This window comes from Heloderma suspectum, chromosome 2 (genome assembly GCF_057233095.1).
Source record: "Heloderma suspectum isolate Gila_16-S chromosome 2, 16-S_ref, whole genome shotgun sequence".
Classification (NCBI taxonomy): domain Eukaryota; kingdom Metazoa; phylum Chordata; class Lepidosauria; order Squamata; family Helodermatidae; genus Heloderma; species Heloderma suspectum.
Window position 1 is genome coordinate 341,234,501 of NC_139459.1, and position 27,378 is coordinate 341,261,878.

The 27,378-nt window shown below is 46.3% G+C and overlaps 1 protein-coding gene and 1 non-coding gene across 6 annotated transcripts in view; both read right to left on the reverse strand.

Annotated features, from left to right (window-relative positions):
* Positions 1–7,356: 7,356 nt before the first annotated feature.
* Positions 7,357–7,444, reverse strand: TRNAY-GUA (transfer RNA tyrosine (anticodon GUA)). Its single transcript is given in 2 exon segments — positions 7,357–7,392; positions 7,408–7,444. It is a non-coding gene; the product is annotated as a tRNA-Tyr (tRNA).
* Positions 7,445–19,276: 11,832 nt separating this feature from the next.
* MGAT1 (alpha-1,3-mannosyl-glycoprotein 2-beta-N-acetylglucosaminyltransferase) overlaps positions 19,277–27,378 on the reverse strand; it is a 35,393-nt gene continuing 27,291 nt past the window's right edge. For all 5 annotated transcript variants that reach the window (XM_084840786.1, XM_084840787.1, XM_084840791.1 and 2 more), the window contains one exon: positions 19,277–20,712. In XM_084840786.1, the coding sequence (XP_084696912.1) occupies positions 19,288–20,637 (1,350 nt within the window). In that variant the 5' untranslated portion in view covers positions 20,638–20,712 and the 3' untranslated portion in view covers positions 19,277–19,287. The remainder of the gene's footprint in view (positions 20,713–27,378) is intronic.

Genomic DNA, 27,378 nt, shown 5'->3' on the forward strand with positions numbered 1-27,378 from the left:
CCACAGTCTGTGGGTCATTTAGATTCCCAGCTATCCATGGATGCTCAGGTGTCAGCCGTGAGCTGGCCAGCGCTGTACGAACTCTGATATGGCGGCTGCGCTCCTATCTCCCTAACCATCTGTTCCTATCAGTAGTTCATGCCCTGGTCTCCTCTCGCCTAGACTACTGTAATGTGCTGTATGTGGGGTTACCCTCGAAAACGGTTCAGAAGTTGCAGCTGGTGCAGAACACGGCAGCCTGCCTGATTAAGGGCAGCCATCGGCGAGACCACATCTGCGTTGAAGGAGTTGCACTGGTTACCCAGTTATTTTCCAGGCCCAATTCAAGGAGTTGGCATTAACTTTTAAAACTGTATATGGTTCCAGCCCAGTCTATCTTAAGGAATGCCTCCAACAACACCAGGGATGCTGTTCAACGAGATCGGCCTTGGAAGGCCTCCTGTCCCATCTGCCAGGACAGCTAGGCTGGTGAGGACTAGGGAGAGGGCCTTTTTTTTGGTGGCCCTCACTCTGTGGAATTCCCTCCCTAGTGACCTCCACCATGCCTCCTCTTTGATGAGATTCCACTGGGCTTTAAAAACCAGGCTGTTCAGGCAGGCATTTGGGGTGGGTTAGGGTTTTTTTTAGAGCAGTGTTGTTTTGTTCAGTTGATTATGTAAATTTGTTGTATTTTATGTTATTAGTATTGTACGCTGCCTAGAGTGGCTGAGTGGCTGGCAGATGGGCAGCTAATAAATCTAAATAAATAAATAAATAAATCATCTGCCAGAGTCCCAGGGCTCTGGCAAGTGAATGAAGTGATAATGAGATTTCCAGATCAGAGAACATGATGCCCAGGTAATGCTGATCCTTTGCCTCTCAGAATCAAGGCTAAACTCCAGATTATGAGGTGGGATGTTAAGGTTCCACTTATGACCTGGGCCCCTTGAGCAACTCCTTAAGGATCTCTTCAGAATATAAGAAGAGCCATGCTGGATCAGACCAAGGGTCCATCTAGTCCAGCATTCTGTCCACACAGTGGCCAACCACCTGTCAAGCAGGAAAACACAAGCAGGACACGAGTGCAACAGCACCCTATCACCAATGTTCCCCAGCAACTGGTGTACATAGGCTCACTGCTTCTGATACCGGCCTCCTTAAAATTCCCACTTCTTTTAAACTTCCCCTTCCTAGTAACGTGGGATTTAGGCTGTAGACGTGGGGTAACTGACATGCTAGACACAGGGGTTAACCACAACAGTTCACTAGTAGACTTAAAGCTAAAAAATTACAACTAAAGGTATTTACACAATAGAGCTGAGTGATACAAAAGGACTTAAAAGAAAAAAGTTGTGAAATGCAAATTCCTTTACCTTAGCTGCACTTAGATTTTTACAGGCTGCTTCTTCCTGCTCCCTCTTGAGAGGCTCTGCTCTCATTTCAGGCTCTAGCTGGCTCTGCTGTTGGTCTTGCTGTGGCTGGAGCCTGTCCTGTCCCTTTTTTACTGGCTCTCTCCCTCTTTTTATATACCCTCCTCCCTCAAAACTGAAGGCACTGCTTCAGACCTGAAGAAATGAAACTTACCAGGAGAACTGAAACAGAAACTTAATGGAAGAAATCAAACTACTCCTCTCAGGGTTACCCCCTCCCAATAGAAAACTCCAGGCCTCTAAGCCTTGACCTTTTCCTCTTCACCTCTGTAGGCCTCAGACCTTCACATGGGATCTTTTTTGTTTTCTTTTCTGGTGCCAATGAGACAAAATTTCTACGGATAAAACAGGGAGGAGGAGGAGGATCATGTACATCGCCTTGGGTTCTTTGGTGGAAAAGGTGGGATATAAATGTAACAAACAAATACATAAATAATAAAACTGCGTATGGTCACATCTGGCCACTTGTTTCTGAATCAAAAATGGATAAGCTACACAATGTGAGGGACTCAACTCAAGGCAGCAAGTATGGGATCTCTGGAATCCTTGTTTCCCCCTCTTTTGGGCTGCTCTGATGGCCTTACCTTTGGCAGCACTTGTGTAAGCCTGGTATTCTAGTACAATTATAGTAGAATAAAGAATTGTGTCGGAATGACCAGCAGGTGGCAACGGGTACAAAGGAAGGTATATTCATTGTGAGAAGTGGGAGGTGGGGGCAACCTTTGGAGCTTTGTGTTCAGGAGTTCTCAGGTTCGATCCCCCACATCTCCCAAGTAGGGGGAAAAATGCCCCCTAGAAAACCCGGAGAGCTGCTGCTGCCAGTCAGTGTCGACAATACTAGGCTAGATAGGCCCATGATCTGACTCACTGTAAGGCAGCTTTCTATGTGCCTGAATTCATCCCACTCCTTTAGTCCTTCAAATCTTCAGCACAGACTGAAACCTTCACCCTGTTTCATCATCAAACCAGCTTGGTCTCCATACGTGGACATACGAGGCTGCCTTCTACTGGGTGAGCCTGGCCACTGGTCCATCTAACCCAGTGTTGCCTACTTTGACCAACAGGACCCTTATGCAGGATGGGCATTGGTCGGGCACTCATCCCAGTAGGGGCCCACTGACAAGAGCCCTCTGGACTTGCTCCTCCTCTTCATCACTGCAATCTGCTTGTTCACCTGATCTATGGTGATCTATGGTGTCCGTTGCTAATAGTCGCAATGTGTGTAAAAAAAGAAAAAAGAGCAAAGGTAACCATGTTGACTGTAAGAAAAAAAGTCCATATTAGTGTAATACCTTTATTAGGCCAACCAAAAGATCACAAAAATGTGCAAGGTTTTGAGATCTACAGATCTCTTCATCAGGCAAGATGTTACAAAAAGCAGGGGTGCGGGGTAGAATAGGGGCAGGAAAATCCTGACTTGATGGTGAAGTCACACCCACAGTGTCTGAATATTTAGAGTCCCAAGATGAAGCAGAGGAGGAGGAGACATTCTAGTTAGGCTCTGCAGGTCATGTGGTGGTTCCAGGTTAGACCTGGAGCTGTCCCTAGGGTTGCTGGGAGCAAGAAAGGGAAAAAATGTTGGACCCCCATTTTGAAAAATAGCAAATCCAGCTGTTATTCAGAATTGTTTCCATCCTGGCTGAAGCACACAGGCTCCTTTGTTGGTGGAATGTTTGCTGAAAATGAGTAACAAGAAACATTTTTACACTTTCCAAAAACTTTGGCAATTTGTCATAAGTTCTGCCTCATCCTCTTCCCATGGCAAATGCTGGTGCTGGAGAAAGAAACACAGAAACTGACCTTTTCTATATCAGAGGAAAAGTCCATCGAGTCCTTGCATTCAGTTCCCAAGGACGATGGCCTTCCACATCCCTAGAGGAAGCCCACAGACAATTGTAAGAGATTTGCGGGCTGACTTTTCTTTGAACGATGTCATTGCCAAATTGTTTTCTCTAAGTGTACATAACACACATTGCAATGTGAGCATTGTGGAAGAAAGAGGTTCCTGTACTGGAAAAATAGAGTTAAGGGCCAAGTTTACATTTTAAGTGGCAGACATTGCTCTCGAAAGGATGTTCATGTTTAGTTTTGAGGCGTGTAAATGAAGGACAGGGTCAGGATACATTGCACTCTGGCTGGGAACATTTGTTCAAATTTGGGACTCCTGGAAATGAGAAGCAAGCAGGAAGTCTTACATTTGACCCTGGTTAAGCAAATATCAACATCCAAGCCCAGGTTATTCACACAACTACTCAAGTGCTTGATGGTGATTATTTAGGGTGTTCTCCAGAGGTGGGCAACTTCATGCAGTCTGGGGGCCATTTCCCATCCCCCCCCCCAGAGGCTGCACTCCTGCTGCCGCTCCACTAACATTTGGACAGGGGACTCCATGTTCCCCACCCGTGGTACACTAGGTACTGGCCACGTGGCTCTGCTGGCATTGCTTTAGAGTGACTGCAGACCAGCATTTACCAGACGGTGGTAATAATATCAGGGCACGCATGCAAGCACTTAGTGAGCTGATCATCTTCATTGTCCTGCCAAGTGTGGGGAATCTAATGACATTACTACAATGGCTAAATATTCAACTAACAGAAATGAGAAATGTTTTTTCTCCCACCATCATAATACTTCAGGGATTCATCTCAATCTCATGCGTTAAATGAATGGGTGAGAAGGAAGCCCCCTTCTCACGCTGGTTGAACACGTGACTGAAGGTGTGTGTGGCCAGTGCATATGTCATCAGAGAGATTGGGGGGTTGCCAGTGGGCACAACCCCATTCCCACCCCCTGCCCCCCAGCACCTAAGTGGTATTTGTCTAATACCCCTACAATAACTCAGGGTCACCCTATGAAATTGGGAAAAGGTTCAGGATTGACAAAGGGAAGTATTCATCACGGAACATTTTTGGATTTCAGTTCCACATGGTCGCCTTTACATTAAATCAGGAGTGGGGAACCTGTGGCCACCCAGATGTTGTTATACTCCAACTCCCATCAAGCGCAGTCAGCATGGACAGGGATGATGGGATTTGTAGTTCAGCAATATCTGGAAGGCCACAGGTTACCCACGAAAGCCATTAATGGCTATTTAAAAAAATGGATTAGACATTAATAAAGGACAGGTCTATCAACAGCTGTTACAACAGCCAAAAGGAACCTCTATGTACCCATACAATATACCTGTCTTCAAACCACTTGTTAGGACAAGCAACAGGGGAAATGCAATACCTTCATGCCCTGCTCCAGAGCTTTGAGTTGCTTCTGGCTGGCTGCTGTTGGGAATCAAAAGTTGGAATAAATGAATTTTGTTTTTATCCAGCAAGACCGTCCTTATGAAGAATAAGAGCAGTAATATTCTTCTCACCACTTGGCAAAAGAATACAGATGGCCAATCTATCCAGTAGTTACATGTATGCAGAGCAAGTTAGTATTAGGTGGGTATAAATAATACACCCATGATCTGGCTGAAATGCAGATTAGCTAGTGGTGTACCAAGTTCAACCCAGTGTGTGAATACACTTTGGCTAGGATTTGATAATTGTATTTTTATTTTTGCTTTGTTTTTGTTTTGCTCTTGCACCCGGCTTAGAGAACTGTATTTTACAAAGTGACGGGGAGGGCGGGAGAGCAATCCTATGTGCCCTAGACAGTGTCTGGGGAACAGAGGATTGTTCGGTTTCCTGGCTCCAACCTCAGAGACAGGGCTCTGAACTTGGAGCCAGGAAACTACACTCCCCATCTCCTCCCCCTCATAGCCAGCACAGAAAGAACCATGCCAACTACCTCTCCGTGCTTGGAAAACGGAACACGGAGATGGGAAAAGGGGGCAGTTCTGGCGGCGGGGAGGGGAGGAGACTGGGTGGGGGACAGCCATATGACATATCCTATGGCTGTCCCAGGCTTCTTCCTGTCCCCAAAGCCACCGCTAAATGGGCAGAAATGCACAATGCATCTCCCACTCTGCACTGGATACTCACCAGTAGGCTGACCATACGTACCATTTTAAACGGGACAGTACCATTTTTTTCATATTTCCCGACCGTCCCATTGTTTTAATATAAATGTCAATTTTGTCCCGATTTTAATTTTTTGTAAAAAAAACTGAACGTGTTTATCATAAGGCTCTATGCTAATCAATGCGTGCAGTAAAAGTACTAGTGTGATGAAAGAGGAAGTTCCATGTACTTTGTCCAGTCAGGGCCAGGCTTCTTGAGCTAGCGACCATCAGATGCTGCCCCCTGGCTTGTCTGCAGTGGCGGGGAATTCAAGAGGCGGTCGCTCAGCCCCATTCAGCATGTGGGAGCCAGGAGGGTGAGCCTTACTGTTATTTCTACCATCATTCTGCCCATAGAGATTCTTTCTGCCCTACATTCAGTTTGATTTGGACTTTTCAGACTCATATTTTGGTTCAACAGGCTGTTAGCTATTTTTTTTATTACAGCGGAACTCTCCGCTGTAATAAAAACCCCATCCCGTTTTTGTCATCCCAATATCCCGTTTTTGTCTCAAGGAAATATGGTTGGCCTACTCATAAGCCTCTGAGTTCAGAGGCTTACAAGTACCCAGGGTGCATCCCATAGTATTGCACCCTAAATGCCATTTGGTTGACTAAAACATACCAGCAATCAGACAACACTTAAAATTATATAATTACTTTTTAACACCGGAGATAGGAGGTGCCATGTTGGAAGCTGCATCTCCCCTCATCCCCAAACATGGAGGGGAATGCCTCTTCTAAGATGGTACACATCCTCTAAAAACAAAGGAAGGCGAGTTTTAAAAAAGCTATTTTGTCAATATGCAGATTTAATCGATCGATTAAAACTCAAATCATCAATCCATTAAACTTAATTAGATGAGTGCCCTAGCATGTGCTGGTGTGGCTGTGTGTGACTAAATTTTAATTATTGTTCATTTGCACTGTTAAGGTGTTTAAATAATAACCCCAACTTTAAAGTTACCTATTTGTAAGCATTGTGGATCAGTTTATAATTTTTACAGGGTCTAATGCACATGGCAAAACAGCCAAGTTACCAGGATAGTTTAAAAGAAGCCATATGGAAACAAGATTCTAGTCCATCAGACTGTTATGATGGACCGTGGCAGTAGTCCCTTTGACGTCCGCTAACAAGCAAAGCCTAGTATTCTTAGGTCTTTATAGAAGGCCCCATCCATGGGGATATGAGGATACTGGGTAATACTAGGTATTACTAAGGCGAGAGAGAAGCAAACACTCATAGGCGTACGCAGTTCGCTTGCCCACACGACTTCATCAACCAATAACCGCATGTGATTCTTCAGCATCCAATACAATAGCCTCGCTCTAATTTCAAGGAGCCGAGCCCAGAGCCAAGTTCCAAACCTGAGCTCCAGTGATTTCCACAAGTTATCCTCCATCCTTGTCTTGTTTTGAGATAAGGAACCCTCGTTACGCTGCAGCCTTAGGCATGCATGCTGCTGCTGCTTTTGCTGGTAACCTCACGGCATGAAGACCAGCAGCGCAATCCTCCTAGGCACGTTTACTCGGAAGTAAGCCCCATTAAGTTCCGTGGAGCTTAATCCCCGAATAAGCAAGTTTAGGACTGAAGCCAAAGTGATCAAAACTCACAGGCGCAAGCCCAGGATCAGCAAACAGAGACGAGTGAAAATGCTCCTTTTCTGTCCTTTGTTTAGAAACGCAGATTGTGCTCCAGGAATACGGGGGCTTCGACCCAGCCCGGCGTAATGGTGAAAAAAAATCCGACTTGCTGAAAGTATCTCTGAATGTTATGGTTTGTGGCTCCATCACCTTGAACCTTTGATAACACCTTTAAACAATAACAGAAAAAACACTCCAGGTTTGTTCATTTTGCGAGGATTGGGACACTTCTGATGTACTCGGCCTCTAGCTTGTCGCCATGGGATAAAATAAGGATACCACTACGGAAGTGGGAAAAACAAACTGTCCTTCGAGCCGGAATCGAACCAGCGACCTAAGGATGACTTACTCCGCGTTCTACAGTCCTCCGCTCTACCAGCTGAGCTATCGAAGGAAGGTAGCTTTCAGGCCGAGTCAGGGCAAATAAGAACTTTTACTATTAGGTTATGATGATTATTTTTGTTTCTTTGCTTTTCGTGTTAGATATTTCATATTTTGTTCACGCAATAACAACAACAAAGTCTATATTTCTATATTTATGTTGAAGACCATTAATTTACACGTGTCTAACGCTAAAACCACTTATTCATTCCAGCCGTGATGTCCAAACCTGACCGATTTAATCCGGCCGGCTGGGTCGGTGGGTGGGACTCTTTCGCAGACAAATAGGAATAGACAATGTCTGTCGCGCAACCAGTGGAGGCTGGTGGCTCCGATTTTGGTGGTGCTCGACATTCATTCTGGGTTTCGGTCAGAACCAGCCAGAACTCTAAAAGAGATATCCAAGGTGCTGAACCATATCCCCCAAACAGGCGCAGCACCTTGGATAGCTGCGTTAGAGGTCTGACTGGCTCTGACTGAAACGCAGAGCGGATTTCCAGCGCCACCGAAATAGGAGCCATCAGCCTGCACTGCGTGCAAGCGAATCCCAGGCAGGTTGCAGCGAGCGGGCTCAGACAAATGTGCGGGTTCGACAAGTCTGCACAGAGTGGCAGGAGGTGGGGGGATGAAAACACGAACAGCAGACCGGGGCTTTTCCTTGGAAAAAGTCCTGCCGGTCGAGTAAAATGTGCTCAGACGCTGTGAACTGGGACGGTTACTTCAATCGTGCCTGCAAGCCGACGTTGGGCTCTCCTGGACGCTGCCCTGCAGGAGAAACAGTTTCCAAAAGCAAAAAAATAAAGCCTGCGAGCTCAGCCGGTTAAGCTGGGCAGCTGGCTGCCACGCCATCTTTCCGCCACACGATGGCGCCACGGAACGGTGTAGATAGGCCCCGACGACGAGCCGCTCGGGTTCTTCGGCCCGCGCTTCCGACGGAAACTCTGAACTTTAGAGTCTTGCAGTGGAGGCTGGTGACTCCGATGTCAGTGGGGCTGTGCATCCGCCCTGGGTTTCGGTCAGAACTCTAAAGGAGCTGTCCAATGTGATGAACCCAACCCCCAAAATAGACTTAGACTCGTAAGAGTCTTCTTCGGCGCTCAGCCTTCCTTATAGTCCAGCTCTCACAGCCATACGTTGCTACTGGGAAAACCATAGCTTTGATTAGACGGACCTTTGTCAGCAAGGTGATGTTTCTGCTTCTTACTATGCTGTCTAGGTTTGCCACAGCTTTCCTCCCAAGGAGCAAGCGTCTTTTAATTTCATGGCTACAGTCACCGTCTGCGGTGATCTTGGAGCCCAAGAAAGTAAAATCTGTCACTGCTTCCATTTCTTCCCCTTCTATATGCCAGGAAGTGATGGGGACAGATGCCATGATCTTCGTTTTTTTAATGTTGAGTTTCAAACCAGCTTTTGCACTCTCCTCTTTCACCCTCAACAAGAGGCTCTTGAGATCCTCTTCACTTTCTGCCATTAGGGTGGTATCGTCTACATATCGGAGGTTGTTGATAATTCTCCCGGCAATCTTAATTGCGACCTCTGATTCATCCAACCCGGTGTTTCTCATGATGTACTCTGCATATAAGTTAAATAAGCAGGGTGACAATATGCAGCCTTGTTGTACTCCTTTCCCAATTTTGAACCACTCGGTTGTTCCATGTCCGCTTCTTACTGTTGCTTCTTGACCCTTGTACAGGTTTCTCAGGAGACAGGTAAGGTGGTCTGGTACTCCCATCACTTTAAGAATTTGCCACAGTTTGTTGTGATCCACACAATCGAAGGCTTTAGCATAGTCAATGAAGCAGAAATAGACGTTTTTCTGGAATTCTCTTGCTTTCTCCATGATGCAGAGAATGTTGGCGATTTGATCTCTAGTTCCTCTGCCTCTTTGAAACCCAGCTTGTACTTCCGGTAGTTCTCGGTTCACATACTGCTGAAGCCTAGCTTGTAGGATTTTGAGCATCACCTTGCTGGCATGTGAAATGAGCGCAATTGTGCGGTAGTTTGAACACTCTTTGGCATTGCCCTTCTTTGGAATTGGAATGTAAACTGACCTTTTCCAGTCTTGCGGCCATTGCTGAGTGTTCCAAATTTGTTGGCATATTGAGTGCAGCACGTTAACAGCATCATCTTTTAGGATCTTAAATAGCTCAGCTGGAAGAATGTCATCTCCGCTAGCTTTGTTGTTCGTAATGCTTCCTAAGGCCCACTTGACTTCACTCTCGAGGATGTCCAGCTCCAGTTCAGTGACCGCACTATCATGGCTATCAGGGACATTCAGATCTTTCCTGTATAGTTCTTCTGTGTATTCTTGCCACCTCTTCTTAATCTCATCTGCTTCTGTTAGGTCCCTGCCTTCTTTGTCCTTTATCATGCCCGTCTTTGCACAAAACGTTCCCTTGAGATCTCCGATTTTCTTGAAAAGATCTCTAGTCTTTCCCATTCTGTTGTTTTCCTCGATTTCTTTGCATTGTTCATTTAAGAAGGCCTTCTTGTCTCTCCTTGCTATTCTCTGGAACTCTGCATTCAGTTGGATATATCTTCCCCTTTCTCCCTTGCTTTTCGCTTCCCTTCTTTCCTCAGCTACTTGTAAAGCCGCATCAGACAGCCACTTGGCTTTCTTGCATTTCTTTTTCTTTGGGATGGATTTCGTTGTTGCCTCCTGAACAATGTTATGGACCTCTGTCCATAGTTCCTCAGGCACTCTGTCTATCAGGTCTAATCCCTGAAATCTATTCCTCACCTCCACTGTATATTCATCAGGGATATGATTTAGGTCATACCTGAATGGTTTAGAGGTTTTCCCTACGTTCTTCAATTTAAGCCGAAATTTTGCAACAAGAAGCTCATGATCTGAGCCACAGTCATCTCCAGGTCTTGTTTTTACTGACTGTATAGAGCTTCTCCATCTTTGACTGCAAAGGACATAATCAATCTGATTTCGATATTGACCATCTGGTGATGTCCATGTGTAGAGTCGCCTCTTGTGCTGTTGGAAAAGAGTGTTTGCTATGATCAGCGTGTTCTCTTGGCAAAACTCTATTAGCTTTTGTCCTGCTTCATTTTGTACACCAAGGCCATGCCTGCCTGTTATCCCACTGTTTTCTTGACTTCCTACTTTAGCATTCCAATCCCCTATGATGAAGAGGACATCTTTTTTTGGTGTTAGTTCTAGAAGGTGTTGTAAGTCTTCATAGAACCGATCAACCTCAGCTTCTTCGGCCTCAGTGGTTGGGGCACAGACTTGAATTACTGTGATGTTGAATGGTTTGCCTTGGATTCATACTGAGATCATTCTATCGTTTTTAAGATTGTACCCCAGTACTGCTTTTCCCACCCTTTTGTTGACTATGAGTGCTACTCCATTTCTTCTAAGGGATTCTTGCCCACAGTAGTAGATATGATGGTCACCTGAATTAAATTTGCCCATGCTTGTCCATTTTAGTTCGCTGATTCCCAAGATGTCGATGTTCAATCTTGCCATCTCATATTTGACCACCTCCAGCTTACCTTGATTCATTGACCTTACATTCCAGGTTCCTAAACAATATTGTTCTTTACAGCATCCGATTTTCTTTTCACCACCAGACACATCCACAGCTGTGTGTCCTTTTGGCTTTGGCCCAGCCGCTGCACTCTTTTTGGCGCTACTTGGAAATACCCTCTGCTCTTCTCCAGTAGTATATTGGACACCTTCCGACCTGAGGGGCTCATCTTCCGGCATCTTATCTTTTAGCCTTGTGATAGGTTCCATGGGGTTTTCTTGGCAAGAATACTGGAGTGGGTTGCCATTTCCTTCTCCAGTGGACCACAGTTTGTCAGAACTCTCTGCCATGACCTGTCCGTCTTGGGTGGCCCTGCACGGCATAGCTTATGGCTTCACTGAGTTACGCGAGCCCCTTCGCCACAACAAGGCAGTCATCCATGAAGGGGTAAGGAAAGATTCCTCCTGGGCAAGCACCAGGTCATTACTGACCCCTAGAGGGACGCCGCTTGCACTGGCGTTTTCATGGCAGACTATAGCGGGGTGGTTTGCCATTGCCTTCCCCAGTCATGACCACCTTTCCCCCAGCAAGCTGGGTACTCATTTTACCGACCTCGGAAGGATGGAAGGCTGAGTCAACCTGAGCTGGCTACCTGGGACCCAACTTCCGCTGGGATCGAACTCAGGTCGTCGGGAGAGCTTCGGTTGCAATACTGCCGCCTACCACTCTGCGCCACACGAGTAACGATGATTAATGATAGGTGTGTTGGCCACCCTGAGTGTCCCCTTGAGAATGGAAGCCCAGGATAGAAATACTTTAATGAATTAAATATTAATAGTGACTGGAAGTTGGACTGGCAACAAAAGCTTACAGTGTATCCTTCCTAGTAATTGGACTGCTTCAGTCCCAGGGTTCTAGCCAGCCATTCCCTCCAAGTAGGGCTTCCCATTCCTCTCCTACCTTTTTCCAAGTGACAGCATTTCATGGCTACTGAGCATGTTCAGTCCTCATTGGGTTGTTTTGGGAAGGTATCCCCTTAGGTTTGTCTTTTTTGTTAAGATTTTTTGTAATTCTGCAAACATCAGGATCTCCTGAGCATGGTGATGTCTCCCTCTTCTGTGTGGTCCTTTTTTTCATTCCATTTCTGTTGGCGCTCACCATCTGAGTTCGATATTAGAGGGAGTGGTCAGAGTGGTTAAATTAAATAAATGTGCCAGTTCATTAAGTGAATTATTTACAGTTAATGTAAATAATTAACCTTCCAATCAAAGTACATCTGAGCATGGGTACCTTTTTTCATCTCTCTCTCTCTCTCTCTCTCCCTAGTGCTGAGAGTGACAGAGAAAGAGAGACAGACAGACAGACAAGACACACACACACACACACACACATACACACATTATTTTTTCTGGCTTAACATCCCTCTGGCTTAATGTCCCAGTGACTAGGCTAATGAAATTATGAGCATGGCTCTGTGTGTGCATGTGTGTGTGCGCGCGCAGTGGGGGTATATAGCTCAGTGGTAGAGCACATGATTTGCATGCAGAATGTCCCAGGTTCGATCCCTGGCAGCTGCAGGTAGGACTGGGAAAACTCATGCCTGCAACCCTGAAGAGCTGCTGCCAGTCAGTGTCAACAATACTGGGCCAAGCAGACCTATTGTTTGCCTCAGTATAAGGCAGCTTCCTCTGTTCCTGTATGTATAGTGCCAAGGCTCAGACCCTACCGAGAAATTATAGCCAACTTGGGAATTCACCACTGAGAGAAAACCCCTCTGCAGATGCTCAAATCCTCTCCTGCTAAGCGACCTCCACCTCAGCTTGACAGCATCACAAGCCAAGCAGCACTGAATGTGTGATGTGGCTGAGGGAGCTAAGGACTGAACTAAACATGATACTGGATGTCTGGAGAGCCACCTGTTGCCCACCCCTGGAGCAAGAGGAGGCCTCAATCTCGCCCTATAAACAACAGTGCTTACAATACACAGGAGGAGGAGAACCTTCCTTCCTGCCCTCTTCCGCCACCCAGGTTCCCAGTGTCTAGATGTTTCTCCCCCTGCTGGAAGAGTATGGCCCTTGAGAGATTCAGTAGGGCTGCTGTCCTGGAAGTACCATGAGCAAATCCCTGCTGGATCAGAGTAGTGGCCTCTCTATCCTAGCATCCCGTTTCCCAAATTAGTCAACCAGATGCCTACTTGGGATGCCCATAAGTAGGCATAAAGGCAAGGTCTCTTGCCTTTATACCTGCTTAAGGTCTCTTGCATTGCTTGTGCCCAGCATTTGTTCTTCCAGGGGCACAGCTTCTAAACACAGAGGCAGAATATAGCAATCATGAATAGACCATCTTTGTGCTCACCCCTGACCAAAGACAGATGAAGAGACATGCTCAGGGTTGATTGTCATGTTACTTTTTGAAATTGAGTACACAGGTACAAATGCAGAATGAAGGATGATAAATCAGGTGCAATAATGACGCTCCCCCTGCATGCTTTCATGCTTGCCCCTTTAAAATTAGCCATCAAGCTGAACATAGCCCATTGATTAGATATTGCCACGTGTCCCATACCTGACAATACTGCCATTACGATCTCAGGAAGGCAGCAAGAGATTTAGGGCGCAATCCTATCCAGATAGTCAGCAGCCTCCAAACTTGGAGGATGCTAAGTATCCAGTGCGGGGCTGGGTGAAACCAACCTTCCTTCTATCACAGGCAAATAGCTACAAGCAAATCTGAACAAGAGATGTTTTGCACTGCATGTAAAATATTAGGAAACTTTGATTCAAAAAGGCTTTCCATGAGAAATGGTTCCTTGTTGTATTGATTTTTCTTCTTCCCTTTTTCCTTTCTCAAAAAAAAATCCAAATAAAGATGGTAGCGGGGTCACTTCAGATGAGGGTGTGAGCCAGCTACACCTCAGTCCACAAGTTGAAAAACAACCATTTATATCAAGCGGATAAAGAGCCGCAAAAGGTCTGCATGGGAAACTTCATTAAATGAGCCTGAGTCAAGCCCAGTCTTGGTGACATGACAACTTATGTTCCTCCACAGTTCCTGCCACCCCATCTTTCCAAACACAGAAATGTACTATGGTTCATTCCCCTTTTCTCAGTGCTACCACAAACTACCACAGCTTCTCTTCAGTTATCTGACATTGTAGAATTGATTTTAAAATTATTCTTCCATTTCATTGTTGGTGTATGTTTTCAGTTGCCTGGGGAATGAGCCATGTGGCAGGATAGAAAGTTCAGCGGAAGGGAGGAAGAATTAGACATAGAGGTGTACAGCTTATTTGAACCTTTTTGCCTTTTATTCTCTCTTCCACGGTGCATGCTCTCACAGAAAAGCAGCTCCCTACGTTAGTCTTATGCCAAACATTTGAATGCCAAATAAAACATTCATCTGTGTTTACTTAACACACAGGAATAAGCAGGGAGCCTTGAAAGCAGGCTGACCTCACCATGTTTGACAGAAGACATAATAAATACTATTTAATTTAATGCTCTTCCGGGGGGCGGGGGAAGCAGGCCAAGCCTGCTAGCCCCCCCCCCCCACGGGCCATCACCTGTTGCCTACACCTGCTGGTCACATCTTCCTGGTACTCCAATGCCAGCTGCTATTTCTCCTGGTTCTACAAATATTTTAAGCAAAATACAGCAGCTGGAGGAAAAAAGAGAGAGACCTGGACAGCACAAGAGGAACAGATCCTTCTGGGGGGGAAAGTGGAAATGACCTCACAAACAAAACCCGGCCAACTCAGAATCAGCCTCAAGATTCATTATTACTCTGCTGGTATTGCCTACAAAAAGAGATGGGCTTGCTTATTTGAAATAAATGCTTGTTAATGACAACATACTTTGAACATTAAGAGCAGCTCCATAATCCAGACATTAATATAGAAGAAATGGATTCTCTAGTTAGAAATGGCACCCTTACCAATTCAAAAGTTGGCAGAAAAGTCTTTTTCCGTATAAGGCCTGGGAGGTTTGCAAAGGAGAAACTGGGATTTCCATCGTCTTAGAATGTAGGTTACATCCCTAAAAACCAGTGGTTTGTAGAGTTAAATACCTTTCATTTTCATCATCCAAATGTGACAGATTTTAAATGCAAGGAAGCTTGTTGGAGCTTTGTTTGATGGTTGGATTAAACTATACACTCACATGTATGGGCTTATTTTGCATAAGCTCCAGGATTGCAAAGACTGAAGGGTGGTGGTGGTGGTGGTGTGTAAAGGGCTTGGAAAACATCAGTAGTGAATGTTTTAGAGAGGTAGGATGCAAGTACTGAAGCTATAGCCAAGCTGCAGATGTCCTTGTCCCAGCCCTCTGACAGATGAACTGTCTGCTCTACAGCAGCTTCTGAAATTGCCCACATGTGTAAGTTCAATATACAGCCATTCTTGCTAGAAACTTGTAGTTTGTTTCAATCCAATGATTTCCAGAATATTACACAGAGACACCCACAGCCTGAGGCACATTTGTTCATATGAGGATGGAGGATAGGTTTACCAATGGCTGTTAGGCATGATGTAAAGTCCATATTCAGAATGGAATAGAACTTCATATTAAGACATAGGCTGCCTCTGGTCCCATTATGCTGGAATGGAAGAAGAGGGGAGGGCAATCACCATCATGTCCTGCTTGTAAGCTGCCAGGAGAAGCGAGCTGGCTAGCTTAGGAACAGAACACTGGACTAGGTCAGGAGTGCACAACCCCCCCTCCCCCAATCAGGCCTTAGTTGAAGCTCCCCCAGCAATCCTAATACATATTGTTTTTTCTTCACAGGTAGCAGCAGCAGAGAGGGATGAGTTCTCTGTCTCAGGATTGCTGAAACATGTGTGTATATGCAGGCCCTGACACAGCATCACATGTGGCCCTCAGGGCCAAAAAGGTTACAAGCCTCTGGACTAGATAGATCTTTGGCCTGAACGACCACTGCAGTGCTTGTTTTTTTTCCTGGCCTTTGTCTACTTAAAACACTGACTAATAGACACTAAAGGACTCAGTGACATCAAAGACACAGCCTGTGAAAAGGACTGACTTTTATTTTATTGTGGAAAATAAGTTTTTGCATCTTTAAACTTTTTTTTTCACCAATTGAAATCTGGACATAAAAACAGCATCTCTCCATCGAACACCTTAATTCAATGACCCCAAGTTTCACAAGCTTATTTTCAGTTGGGATTTCAAAACGGACCATTCCGTGGAGTGGAAGGAGGCTTGGGAGAGAAGGAGGAAAAACTGCAGCTGCTGGTGGATTCTCCCTAACCTTACTCTTGCCACTAGGATCTCAGCTATCTCCTTCCAATCCCTTCAGCCAAATCACTATCTGGAATGGAAAGGGAGGTAGTAGCACTGTGAGTTAGGACAAAACACAAACACAGACGACATGCCACACGAGAGAGTTCAGGCATTAGTTGGTATGGAGAAAGTTTCAAAGAACTCTGCCCTTCAAAACAACGGGTAGGGGTAGGGACAGGAAGAACAGAGGAAGTCTTCAAGTCAGACTCCTTGTGCAGGAATTAAGGTTGGCGTTGGTTCCTTAGAATACTGTCCATCCACTGGTAGTGGGAAAGGGTGGGCAGGTGAGTGAAATCCTCAGAGGCCTACGGGTGGGTGATACTAACTTCTGCCTGGACAAGAGGAAGAAGGGCAGAGGTATGGGCAAGGTAAGCAGTTGTGGCAGAAGAAGAAAAGGAGGCAAACTTCACCAGCTCTGTCCCACCCCCTCTACTTCCACTTCAGAAGCCATGTTCCTTTGCTTGGGCAACAGAAAACAGAAAGGGAAAGCGGATGGGAACAGAATGGGCTGCCTTCTTCCCTTTCCCCAGAACCTCAGTAGCTGCTTTCCACTGGCAAGAGGTGTCCTTTGGAGGTGCTCCTTTATCTGCACTGGAGATAAGTTTGAGTCAAGGAATGTGTAGGCAAAAGCAAGAACAACCCTGGAATTGTTTTTTGCTTTGATGTTGCAGTTCATCAGCCTGATTTCAAAAGGAGGTGTTAAAACTGGCTGAGAATGCCGAAGAATCCAACTCAGATCCAACTCACCATCACTACATGCTCTCTTCTACCCTAAGAGAGCATTTGCACATGTACACTCAAGGAGAACTTAAGGGTGAACAGAAATACCATGTTGAAGGATCTCTGCCTTCCACAGAGAGACTCCCACCCATGTTCTATAGAAGTCCTACCTTATTTCCCTTTCCAATAGAACTCTTTAGCAGAAAACCCACAAATATGTATTCCTTCATTGTGATCCGTCCTCTGAGAGAATCCAAGATGGATCACCCTTTGAACAAAAATATCAAAATTTCAAGATGGGGGATCTCAACAAGACAGCCCTCCTCCTCAAGAAATCCCAATACTCTGTAGCAATACTGCTGTTTTCCAGAACAGTACAAAACATAATTAAGTAGATACATCACACCATTCAATGTCCCTCAAGGCACCATCTCCTGCCCTTCCATCTGCATCAACCAGAAGTACAAAGATATGGAAGAAAACCCTCCCATACCCATTTCACTGAACTTAACCACAGGAGGGAAATTCCTTACTTAAGTGGAATTCCAAAGCAGAGACAATCCTTCTTCCTCCACTCACCATGGAGACAGTATTATGTCTTTAAAAAAAAAGACAAAAGTAATACAGCATCCAAAACAAGCAAAATACTACCCTTTGGTGTGGTCTGAATTTTGGCCAAACGAGGTCTGAAGTCCCTTCTCCATGCCCACCTTATAAAGAGGCTCTGGAGCAGCTCAGCAGCACCTCCTAGAGGCAAGAATGGGGAAGGGGAATTCTCCACCACTGAATAAGGCTGGGCTCCTTTGCTGGAGAGCCCCTTCTGTGGTGCGGTCTGCCGCCTCAGGAATTCTCCCCCCCCCACTTCTCCCACAGACATGGCGGGGACCAGTGCAAATATGGCAGCCAGTGGAACCAGTCGCAAGGAAATGTCACTGAGGGGCAAGCAAACTCTGCCGTGATATTTGATTTAGGAAGGAGGCTCCCCCCAAGGCGAATTAAGGCAGAATTGGGGGTCAAGTCCCCCCACTCTCCTGGGAAGAGAACATTGCATCTATAGCAGGCCACAAATTACGTCATCCTCCCCTTAAATACCATGTAGCTATTATATGGCGGTTGCTACAGAACATACTGAGAGCTAATACAGAGGACGTCAAGTCAATGACCATGCTGGCCTGGGATGGTGGAAGTCCAACACATCTGGAGAGCACCAGGTTGGGGAAGGCTGCTTTAGGCTGTCTGCCAGCACTTCCAAAATGGCCTGTTGACAGGAAGCTCCTTTAGCAAGTACTGGCTGGAGAAATGCAGAACCGTAACCTTGTGCATTTAATTACTAGTCTTTTGAGGGTGGCGAGACAAAAATGCCCATCTCACTCTAAGACTTCATTTAGGTTAAAATTAACAGACCTCAACATGGAGCTGTAAAAAGGGAACACAGTTCCATTCTCTCTCCCTACTTTACTTAACTGCTCAGGCAAAAACTGCAGAAGAGGCTTTTACTTCCCCACTTCACCTCATGTGAGTGACCATCAAGTTACATCTATTAATACACACATCTTTTCTCCATTCTCCCACACTACAGGATTAAAGAATTACTCAGGTTACCCAAGAGACCCAAGTAAAAAAATGGCCAATATGGTCAATAAAGATGGTCCTTCTAAAGGGGTTCACTGGTCATCTGAAGGATCTTCCTGCTTTCAAGGCCTGCATCTAAAAGATGCCAAGATGAGAACTGAACAGGAAGCAAGAGGTTAGGACCCCCCCCCATTTCCTCCCTATAGCTTGGGCCTGAAAAACCTGTGATCCCACCACACCAAACACAGCACACGAGCTAGGTACAATGGTCTAACAGGAGTTTAATACCTCCCACATTTGTACTTGCCTGGAACTACATACATGAAACAGGTGAGTTATCAAGCCCCTGGCAGACCACACTGCCTGGCTGGTGATCTGTATTTGGCTTGTTGGATCAGAAAATTGCACAGGTCTCAAACAGCTCAATGAAGCTGGGGAAAGCTCAGTGGGTTCCTGCTTTGGTTCAGCATTGGCTTTGACCTCAAAATGCACCGATCTGGAGAAACCACCAAGGATATGATGAGTGGGCAGGCCGCCACGTCAAAGAGGAGGACAGGCACTGGAGGGTAGAACTGAGAGAGCTCAGAATGCTCCACCTCACATCCTCTCTTGGGGTATCAGAATAACCCCTCCCAAACCTGCCCCTCCTACCTCAGTATTTTAAGTGCACAAAACAACTCTCATCCCTGGAATGCACTCGAATGCCACACAGGAAAAAAAAATAAACAGAGTCCCACCGCCCCCATTCCCTCCTAGGGTCCAACATGCTGAAGGATCATCAGCTGCTAACTCCAGCTGGGATCATAACCTGTCCAGTCAGAAGGAGGCGCTAAGTATACCCGGCGACCTCGGTAAAGGAAGCTGACAATGCCCTGGTAGCCGGCACGGGGCACTCCCGACTTGAGGTCGTCCATGACACCCAAGGCTTTTGCAAAGGCCTTGAAGGAGTCACGGGTGGTATACTGCACACGGACAGTGCCCAACTCCCGGCGCTGGTTGCCCTGTAGCTCTTCCACCCTCAGCTCAGGGACATTGTAGACTTGGGCCAGGAATGAGCGCTCATACTCATCCTTCTTGAGGTAAGAAAGGTCCATCTGGGTGAAAGGCACGAAGCGGTCGTTGAGCTTGATGAACTTCAGGTACTGGTCAAAGAACTGACCGTGGCTCACGCCCTTGCGGCCAAAAGTCATAGTGCGCGACACTTCGGGCCTGATGCACGAACGGCCCTGCCGTTGTTCAGGCTGTCGCATCCAATCATCCCAGAAGGCCTTGGGCCACTTGGGCTCCAGCTCATCCCACAGGTTGGACAGCAGAAGCCAGCCCAGCCCAGGGAAAAAATCCGTACGGTAGAGAAGCTCTGGGTGCGCAGCATCTACCATCTGTTCCTTGCCGTTATCGTTCCAGGCAGAGATGCACCAGAGAGTTGGGTCCGCTAGCAGGAGTGGAAAGGCTGCCTGGAAGTATTCAAAGAAATCTGGAGCTACTTCCAGGTCATCTTCCACTACAATGGCAGCTTGGTACTTGAAGGTCCGGAAGACCTGGCTCAGGGCCCAGCGATAGTGCCGAGCAATCTTGTAGTAACCCTGGAACTTGCGGTGGTCAGTGGGCACAGGGATATCACTCAGGTTGGGCTGCTTGATGTGCATGATTGCATCTCCGTAAGCGGCGATGACTCTGGCCGTCTCCTCATGTCCACAGTCCTGGCTCACAACGATGGGGAACCGCTCCTTCGAGGGACGGTAATGCAACAGCTTGTCTAGGCAACGGCGGACTGTGCTGCGGTCACAGGCAATCACCACCACTGGCAAAATAGCATCCGGTGAGATTTGACTGCGACGGGACAAGGGAGCACCTGTGGAAGGCTGGGCAGATGCTGCAGCTGATAGATGGAGCCTTTTGGCCTCATTCGCCTTCCTCTTGCTCCAAAGGGCACTGTAGCGGCGGATCTGATGCAAGAGGTCCTTCTGGCGCTCCAGCTCCACCTCAGCGTCTTGGGCCAGTTGGATTACCTCTTCGGTGAGGCGGCTATGGTCGGAGAAAGATTGCGGCCGAGTCCACAGGAAAAAGAGGATCAGGGCGTTCCAGCCCACAAAAAGCACCACGCCCCAGAGAACCAGGTTGCTTTTCTTCAGCATCCTTCACAGGCACAGGCCTCCACTGTGTCTTCTTGTGCTCTCCCCTGCAGTGGGCATTAGACTACCACCACTGACCTGGAAAAACAAGTGTAAAAATAGAGTGTTAGTGGAGACCACAACTATAACCACCTGCCTCATCTGTTTCTACCCTCCTTCCTTACCCTCCACTACTTCGGTCTGTTTAAAAAAAAGTTTACATGGAATCCTTTACCCTTTGTAATTTATTTTAAATGCCAAATAAGGCTGGGGTTTGCTAGAGCCCCAGCAGAAGATGAACTTCTGCACTAAGTGGGACAGACCTAATGGGCCCGCTCCCTCAGTAGCTCGCAGATATTGCAATAAGAACAGCCTCCAGGAGGTATTTTGTCTTGATTCACGATCTACCCATTGATCCCATATTAACCTGGAACTCCACACTAGGCTCCACCATCCATTTCAGAAGCATTAGAAAAGGCCAAAGAAAGCAAAATAAAGTTATCTTACGTCCAAGAAGAACAAAATGAAAAGCATGTCTAGATGTTTGGGGCACTTGAAATATGAAGCTTGGTTATAAGAAACAAAAACAGCACGAGAGTCAATACGGTAATCAACAGGGTCAACTTAAATGAGAAGCCTATAGGACCTAGTTTGCTTGCACCTGGCACAGACAGCACCACAAATATTCATTTGAGAATCTCCAACTGGCCCCCTACAACCAATCGGTTGAGGACTGTCAGTCTGCAGGGGAAAACAGTCAACTGTGAGGGAAAGAACCTGTGGCCACCACTGAGAGGATATTCCTCACAGCATGTAATAAGCAGCTTATGCAAGCAAGTTCACAAATGTTACAAGCTCACATACATTTTTTACTAGCCTGTTTACATTAGTGATTTATAGATTAAAAATTTTCAAACTGAGTTCCTAAGAAGCCATCACCCCCTCCCCCCACCAAGCCCTCCATGAACAACGAGGGATGACCTATTGCCCCTTACAGCAACCTTCTCCAATGTGGTACCCTCCAGATGACTTGAACTACAGCCCCCCATCATCCACAGCCAGTACAGCCAGTGACTGTGCTGCTGCTGTGGATGAAGGGCATTGAAGTCCATCACATCTGGAGCATCATGCTGGGGAAGGCTGTCTTGCAGTCTGCCAACTCTTTCAGTCTTAGTTAAGGGGATGAAAGGAACACTGCCATTATTTGCCTGATTGGGGCAGAAGGGGTGGTGGTGTAGAGAAATGCATTTCCGCATACCCCAGCCAGGCTTCAGTGCCCACCACACAGCTGAAGAAGACAACAAAGAAGAACAACAAGAATGTTCACATGGGGGGGTGGTGATTAGGCCTTTTCCCACTTCTACTAGGCCTCACAAATGTGGAGGAAAGACATTCCCATCCTATCCCCACTTAAGTGGAAAGAGCCACTTCTTTGCTGTGAGATGCATTGCAGAATATGTGCTAGGACTGCTGTCTGTGTATTTTGGGAGGGAAGTGGGATAGTGTAAATGCAGACAAAAAAACATGTCCCTTCTCCATTAAGTCACTGTGTTCCCTTGCTGAAGACCACCCATTTTCGCTACACCTCCTTCTGAAGAACCACAAGGACGTGAGTTCAGAATAAAGGAAGTAACACGAGCTGTTCCACAAGACCATTCTGTGTCATTTACATAATTTATTTGGAAAGCAGAATTTGATCTTTTGGGAAAACCAAGTATAAGAGCTCTCCTTTCAGGGTAAGAAAGGGCACAATTAACTTCTTGAGAAGACCACAGAACGGAAGGGAGAATACTAGAGTATGGCATGGTCTGCCACAAAGCCCAACTCAGCACCGCAGAGCAGTGACTACAGTGTCCAGCATTACAGATCAGACCATGATTAGTCAAAGTCAGGTTACTTTAATTGGTAGGGCTGAGAGCTCAGGGTGCACTTCTTTCTTTGAAGCTATTCGGATACTGGTGTGCCACCGCTGTAAGAATGAAAGAGGAAATAGTCAAGAAACAATAGTCAGTTTCCTGTGGCATCATTTTATAACGTTCGCGTCAACAACTATGATCAAGTACTGAACTCTCCTGTCATGTGACAGGGGAGCAGTGGTCGGGTTCTCATTCGTGAGGAACTGAAAATGCAGGCAAACCACATAGCATGACAGAGCTGAAGGCACACATCTACAGAGCTATAGTTTTCAAGAATGTGAGAGTTCAGACAGGGAATATGCAAGAGGTGTACGAGTATGGTTCAACGCCCTTTAATCCAATTTTCCACACTTCATGCCATGGGGCTGCAGCAGGAATGACATGTAAATCCCTTGCCTCACCCTGCCCAACTCTGCAACTGACCCCCAGACCCAGTTGGTCCCTTAGACACCAATCCTCGAGCCTCTAATCCTCTTGACTCCGCTTTGGCCCCTGCTGCTTATCAGCTGCATCAGTAGCCTTCTTAATCTCTCCTCAATATATTTAACATTGCAGGTTTGTATGTACTTTGCCGCCAAAGCTTAGCTGAGTTTTCAGGTCCTGGCTATCTGCTGTAGGTACCATTACTTGGTCATCTCTGTAGAACCTAAATGCAACTGCTTCAAACATTACAGGAGAGCCACACAACAATGCTGCACTGGGTTCACCCACCCTGGGCTGAAATGTAACAATCATTTCTAGAGGAAGAAGTCTGCCTGACATTCTACACAGCATCACCATCAAATATTATCAGTAGTACCTCCCTCTTTCTCACCCCCCCCCCCACACTATGAATGGCTTCAAACAAAGTATATGAAAGTATCTCTAAAATTTTGGGACACTCAACTTGCATTTAAAAATAAACCATGCGTGCAGCCCTTATGATATGCGCAAGTCTCATAAGGCAATCATAGAATCACAGAACAGTAGGGTTGGAAGGGGCCTACAAAACCATGGAGTCCAACCCCTGCTCAATGCAGGACTCCAAGTCAAAGCATCCCTGACAGATGGCCGTCCAGCCTCGTCTTGAACGCCTCCAGTGTGGGAGAGCCCACCACCTCCCTAGGGAATTGGTTCCATTGTCATATTGCTCTAACAGTCAAGACGTTTTTCCTGATGTTCAGCCAGAATCTGGCTTCCTAAAACTTGAGCCCATTATTCCATGTCCTGCATACTGGGATGATTGAGAAGGGATCCTGGCCTTCCTCTCTGTGACAACCTTTCAAGTACTTGAAGAGCGCTATCATGTCTCCCCTCAGTCTTCTCTTCTCAAGACTAAACATGCCCAGTTCTTTCAGTCTCTCCTCATGGGGCTTTGCTTCCAGTCCCCTGATCAGAGAGCTAAGGCTTTCAGTAGCCTGATTTAGAGATTGTTGCGCCCTTCACAATCCTTCTCCAGGGACCTTAACACCAGTATTCCTGTCACAACATACTGGCAGTCTCTATCAGTGTGTCATTCAGAGTGTGGCCACCTTCTGTTCCCCAGAATTCTTTTTTTTTTTTTGCATTCTGTTTGCAGAAGCACAAAGCACATACAGTATTTTTCTACATTAGACACACATTTTTTCCTAATATACAGTAGGAAATTCTGTAATGTATATTGCAATCCTATAGGTAATTCCTATAATTGCAACATTTGTCTTGTTTGACTACAGAATTGTATGAAGCGTGAAATTCTACACCTTCAGCCTTCACCTTACTGTTGGGCCGCAGACCCATGCAAGGAGAAGCAGCTGTGTTCCAGCCACAAATGATCAGAGATTAAGCTTCCTCGTCAAAACGCAGACATGTCTATGTGGCTCAACACCCACACGGGGACACTTTAGAAGAGAGTCAGGGAAACGCTCCTCTAAGCTTTATAGAGAAAATTCAGGAGCCAGCATAAGGCTTGCACTAACCTCAAAAAACTGGTGGCCAGTTTCCCCTTTGCTAGTGCCCAGCTCCAGCCCGAATCTGCTCTGCTGGAACTGCAGCACCTCACAGAAGAGGGAAAGCGACATCCATATTGACTGAATTGCCCAAATACACTTGACTCCTAAAGCAAGAAAATTGTCCTGTGGTAGCTTGCAGTCTGTTCAGTATGTGAAAGAAGAGGAGAGGAGAGGCAGTGGGGGTGGGGGGCTGGGAGTGGGAGTGGAACCAAGGAAGGCAGAGGCTGTGTTTGGGTGCCTGTGATGTCCATCTGTCCTGCTCAGCAGAGCTCTCAAGAGGTTTCTTGCAACATCTGTTTAAGTCAGTTAGATTCCTTACATGACCTCCTCACATCTTGATTGGGGTTTGGAAGAGAGCACAGCCAGGCTGGCAGGCACCTGGATTCTGGATAATACATCCATGCAGCTGGTGCGTGGGGAAAGAGAACATAAAGGGCAGGGGGGTCACGATATAAATGCAACATTCCATGTTCATGGGGGAGATGAGAAACAGAAGGAATTCAAGTGTGTGTGTGTGTGTGTGTGTGTGTGAGAGAGAGAGAGAGAGACAGAGAGAGAGAGAGAGAGAGAGAGATCTCCAGTATTTGAGACAATCATCTACACCAGCCTTCTCCAACCTGGTGCCCTCCAGATTTTTGGAATACAACTCTAATCACCTACAGCTATCATGGCCAATTGTCAAGGACGATGGGAGTTCTAGTCCAAAATATTGGGAGGGCATCAGGTTGGGGAAGGCTGATCTACACTCTGAATGACAGATCTTACACTCTGTGACAGCCACAGCCTTTTCCCACAGTTTTGGCAGCTGAAAGGAAAGGCACTGGCCATGTGGCCCTTGGGACCCAGCTACCACATGCTTGTCATCCAAGTGCATCCCACAGGAATAAAGAGGGGCTATTCTGGATCAGATCCAAGGGAGATTAGTCAGGGGGCCATACACAGGTTAGACTTAAGCAGCTCAGACTTTAGCAGCTCACTATCTGTTTAGTATCTGTGCTTTGGACAAAACTAGGGGAGGAGTCATCCACATATTGATGACACCACATTCTCAGTCCCCAAATGGCTTCATGAAACAGTTTCACATAGATCTTAAATACAACAGGAGACAATATTGATCCTGGTGGAACCCCCAAGATAGTTCCCATGGGGAGGAGTAACAGCCCCACAACACTGTCTTCTGAAACTTACTTTCCGCATAGATGTGAAACCACCACAATACAGTGGTTCCAAACCCTCACCCACAAAGGCAGTCCAGAAAGATACCACAATATAGAAGAATTAACTCCACCTGTTGCTCAGCAAATCATTCAGATGTCTGTGGCAGTTTCCTTGGAGGCAGCTGGTTCCAAAAACGGGCTAAATCCAGACTGCTAAGGATCTAAATAAAATCTAAGAGAATTTTATTCCAAGAGAACCTGAAGTGGAAGATTTGAAAACAGCCTATAATTAGGTCATCAGGGGCTTTACCACTGCCTCTTAAGGCAGCAGGAGCAGCTCCTTCTACAAATAATGCATTTACTATCCTGTTCATCAGGCTGGATAACATCTGAGTAGCTGTTAAAAGCTCTAATTGGTAAGGACTGACTGAGCTAGCATGTTGTGCCAGACTCTCCTGCAGCTTTGCCCCTTTCCTTCTTTGAAATCAACTGATATTCATCCAAGCAGCAGCAACTAAGGTGAATTCAGGTACAGACTCCAAAGTGTGTGGTAGCAGAATGGATGCAAAAGACTTAGTGCAAAAATGCTTTGCAAAGTGGTCACAGCTGATCTCCATGGATTCACTCTACAATGGCTGCAACAGCACTCCCAACAGCTTGGTGTAGCTTCACTGGTCCACATTGCAAAGATGCAATACTGGCAGAGAAATACTGCTTCTTTGCTGCCAACACCACCCCCAGAGTAGGCATTGCCTACTTCTTCTAAGCCAGGCGTAGGCAATCTGGTGCCCTGCAAACGTTTTAGACTACAACTCCCATCAACCCAAGCCAGCGTGGCAGGTAGGCAGGGATTATGGGAGTTGTAGTCCAAAACATCGGGAGGGCACTGGCTTGCCTACCCCCGTTCTAAGCCATGTTCTGTCAAATTTGTCTTGAGTCTCCTGCCACTTACACTTTTGTCTTCATCCCAACTGCTTAAGTGCCTGCAGACTTTCAGAAAACAAAGGAGCTGCCTTTGATTTAGTCAGATGGAGAGGGTGCCTAGGACCAATTGTATCAGCTGTCCAATATTCCAGACATTGACCAGGGCTTTGTCAGGAGAGCTTGTCAGGTTTGCAGAAAAAGCCAGAGAGAAGCCCAGAAAGCCAGGGGCACAGCAGGTCCCCTGCAGAAACTACCAAGTCCTGCAATATGAACCTTCACTGTTCATGTCCAAGGAGTCAGAAGTGTCTCCCACAACCACAGATCCCCTGCCTCATGGCCCATGCATCCATTTTACTGCTCCTTGAATGGTTTTTATTTTAGTTGGAAGTGTTTTTAATGTTGCGTTTTTAATATTGTATTTTAAATATGATATTAATATTTATTGTGAACCACTGAGGGATTTTATTATATCCTGCAGGATAGAAATGTCACAAATAGCTCAATCGGGGAGTCAGTTAGGCAGTATGGTATATGAAACAAGAGAATCTCTGATCTCTCCCAATAGCTGATTATCTGGTAAATATACTCAATAACCATCTTCTGCTGAATAGGGCCCCTGGTGAGGATGATGGGATCTTTATAGATTCTTCCTCTGCTCCTATCACGCCATGCTGATGCAGCATCAAGTTATCTAGCTGGAGAAGGTAGTGCTGTGAGACAATCAGCCAGGGCTGGCCCTACAATGATGCGGCTTGATGCAGGCGCATCTGGCAGGATGGAATGGGAAGAACGGCAAGT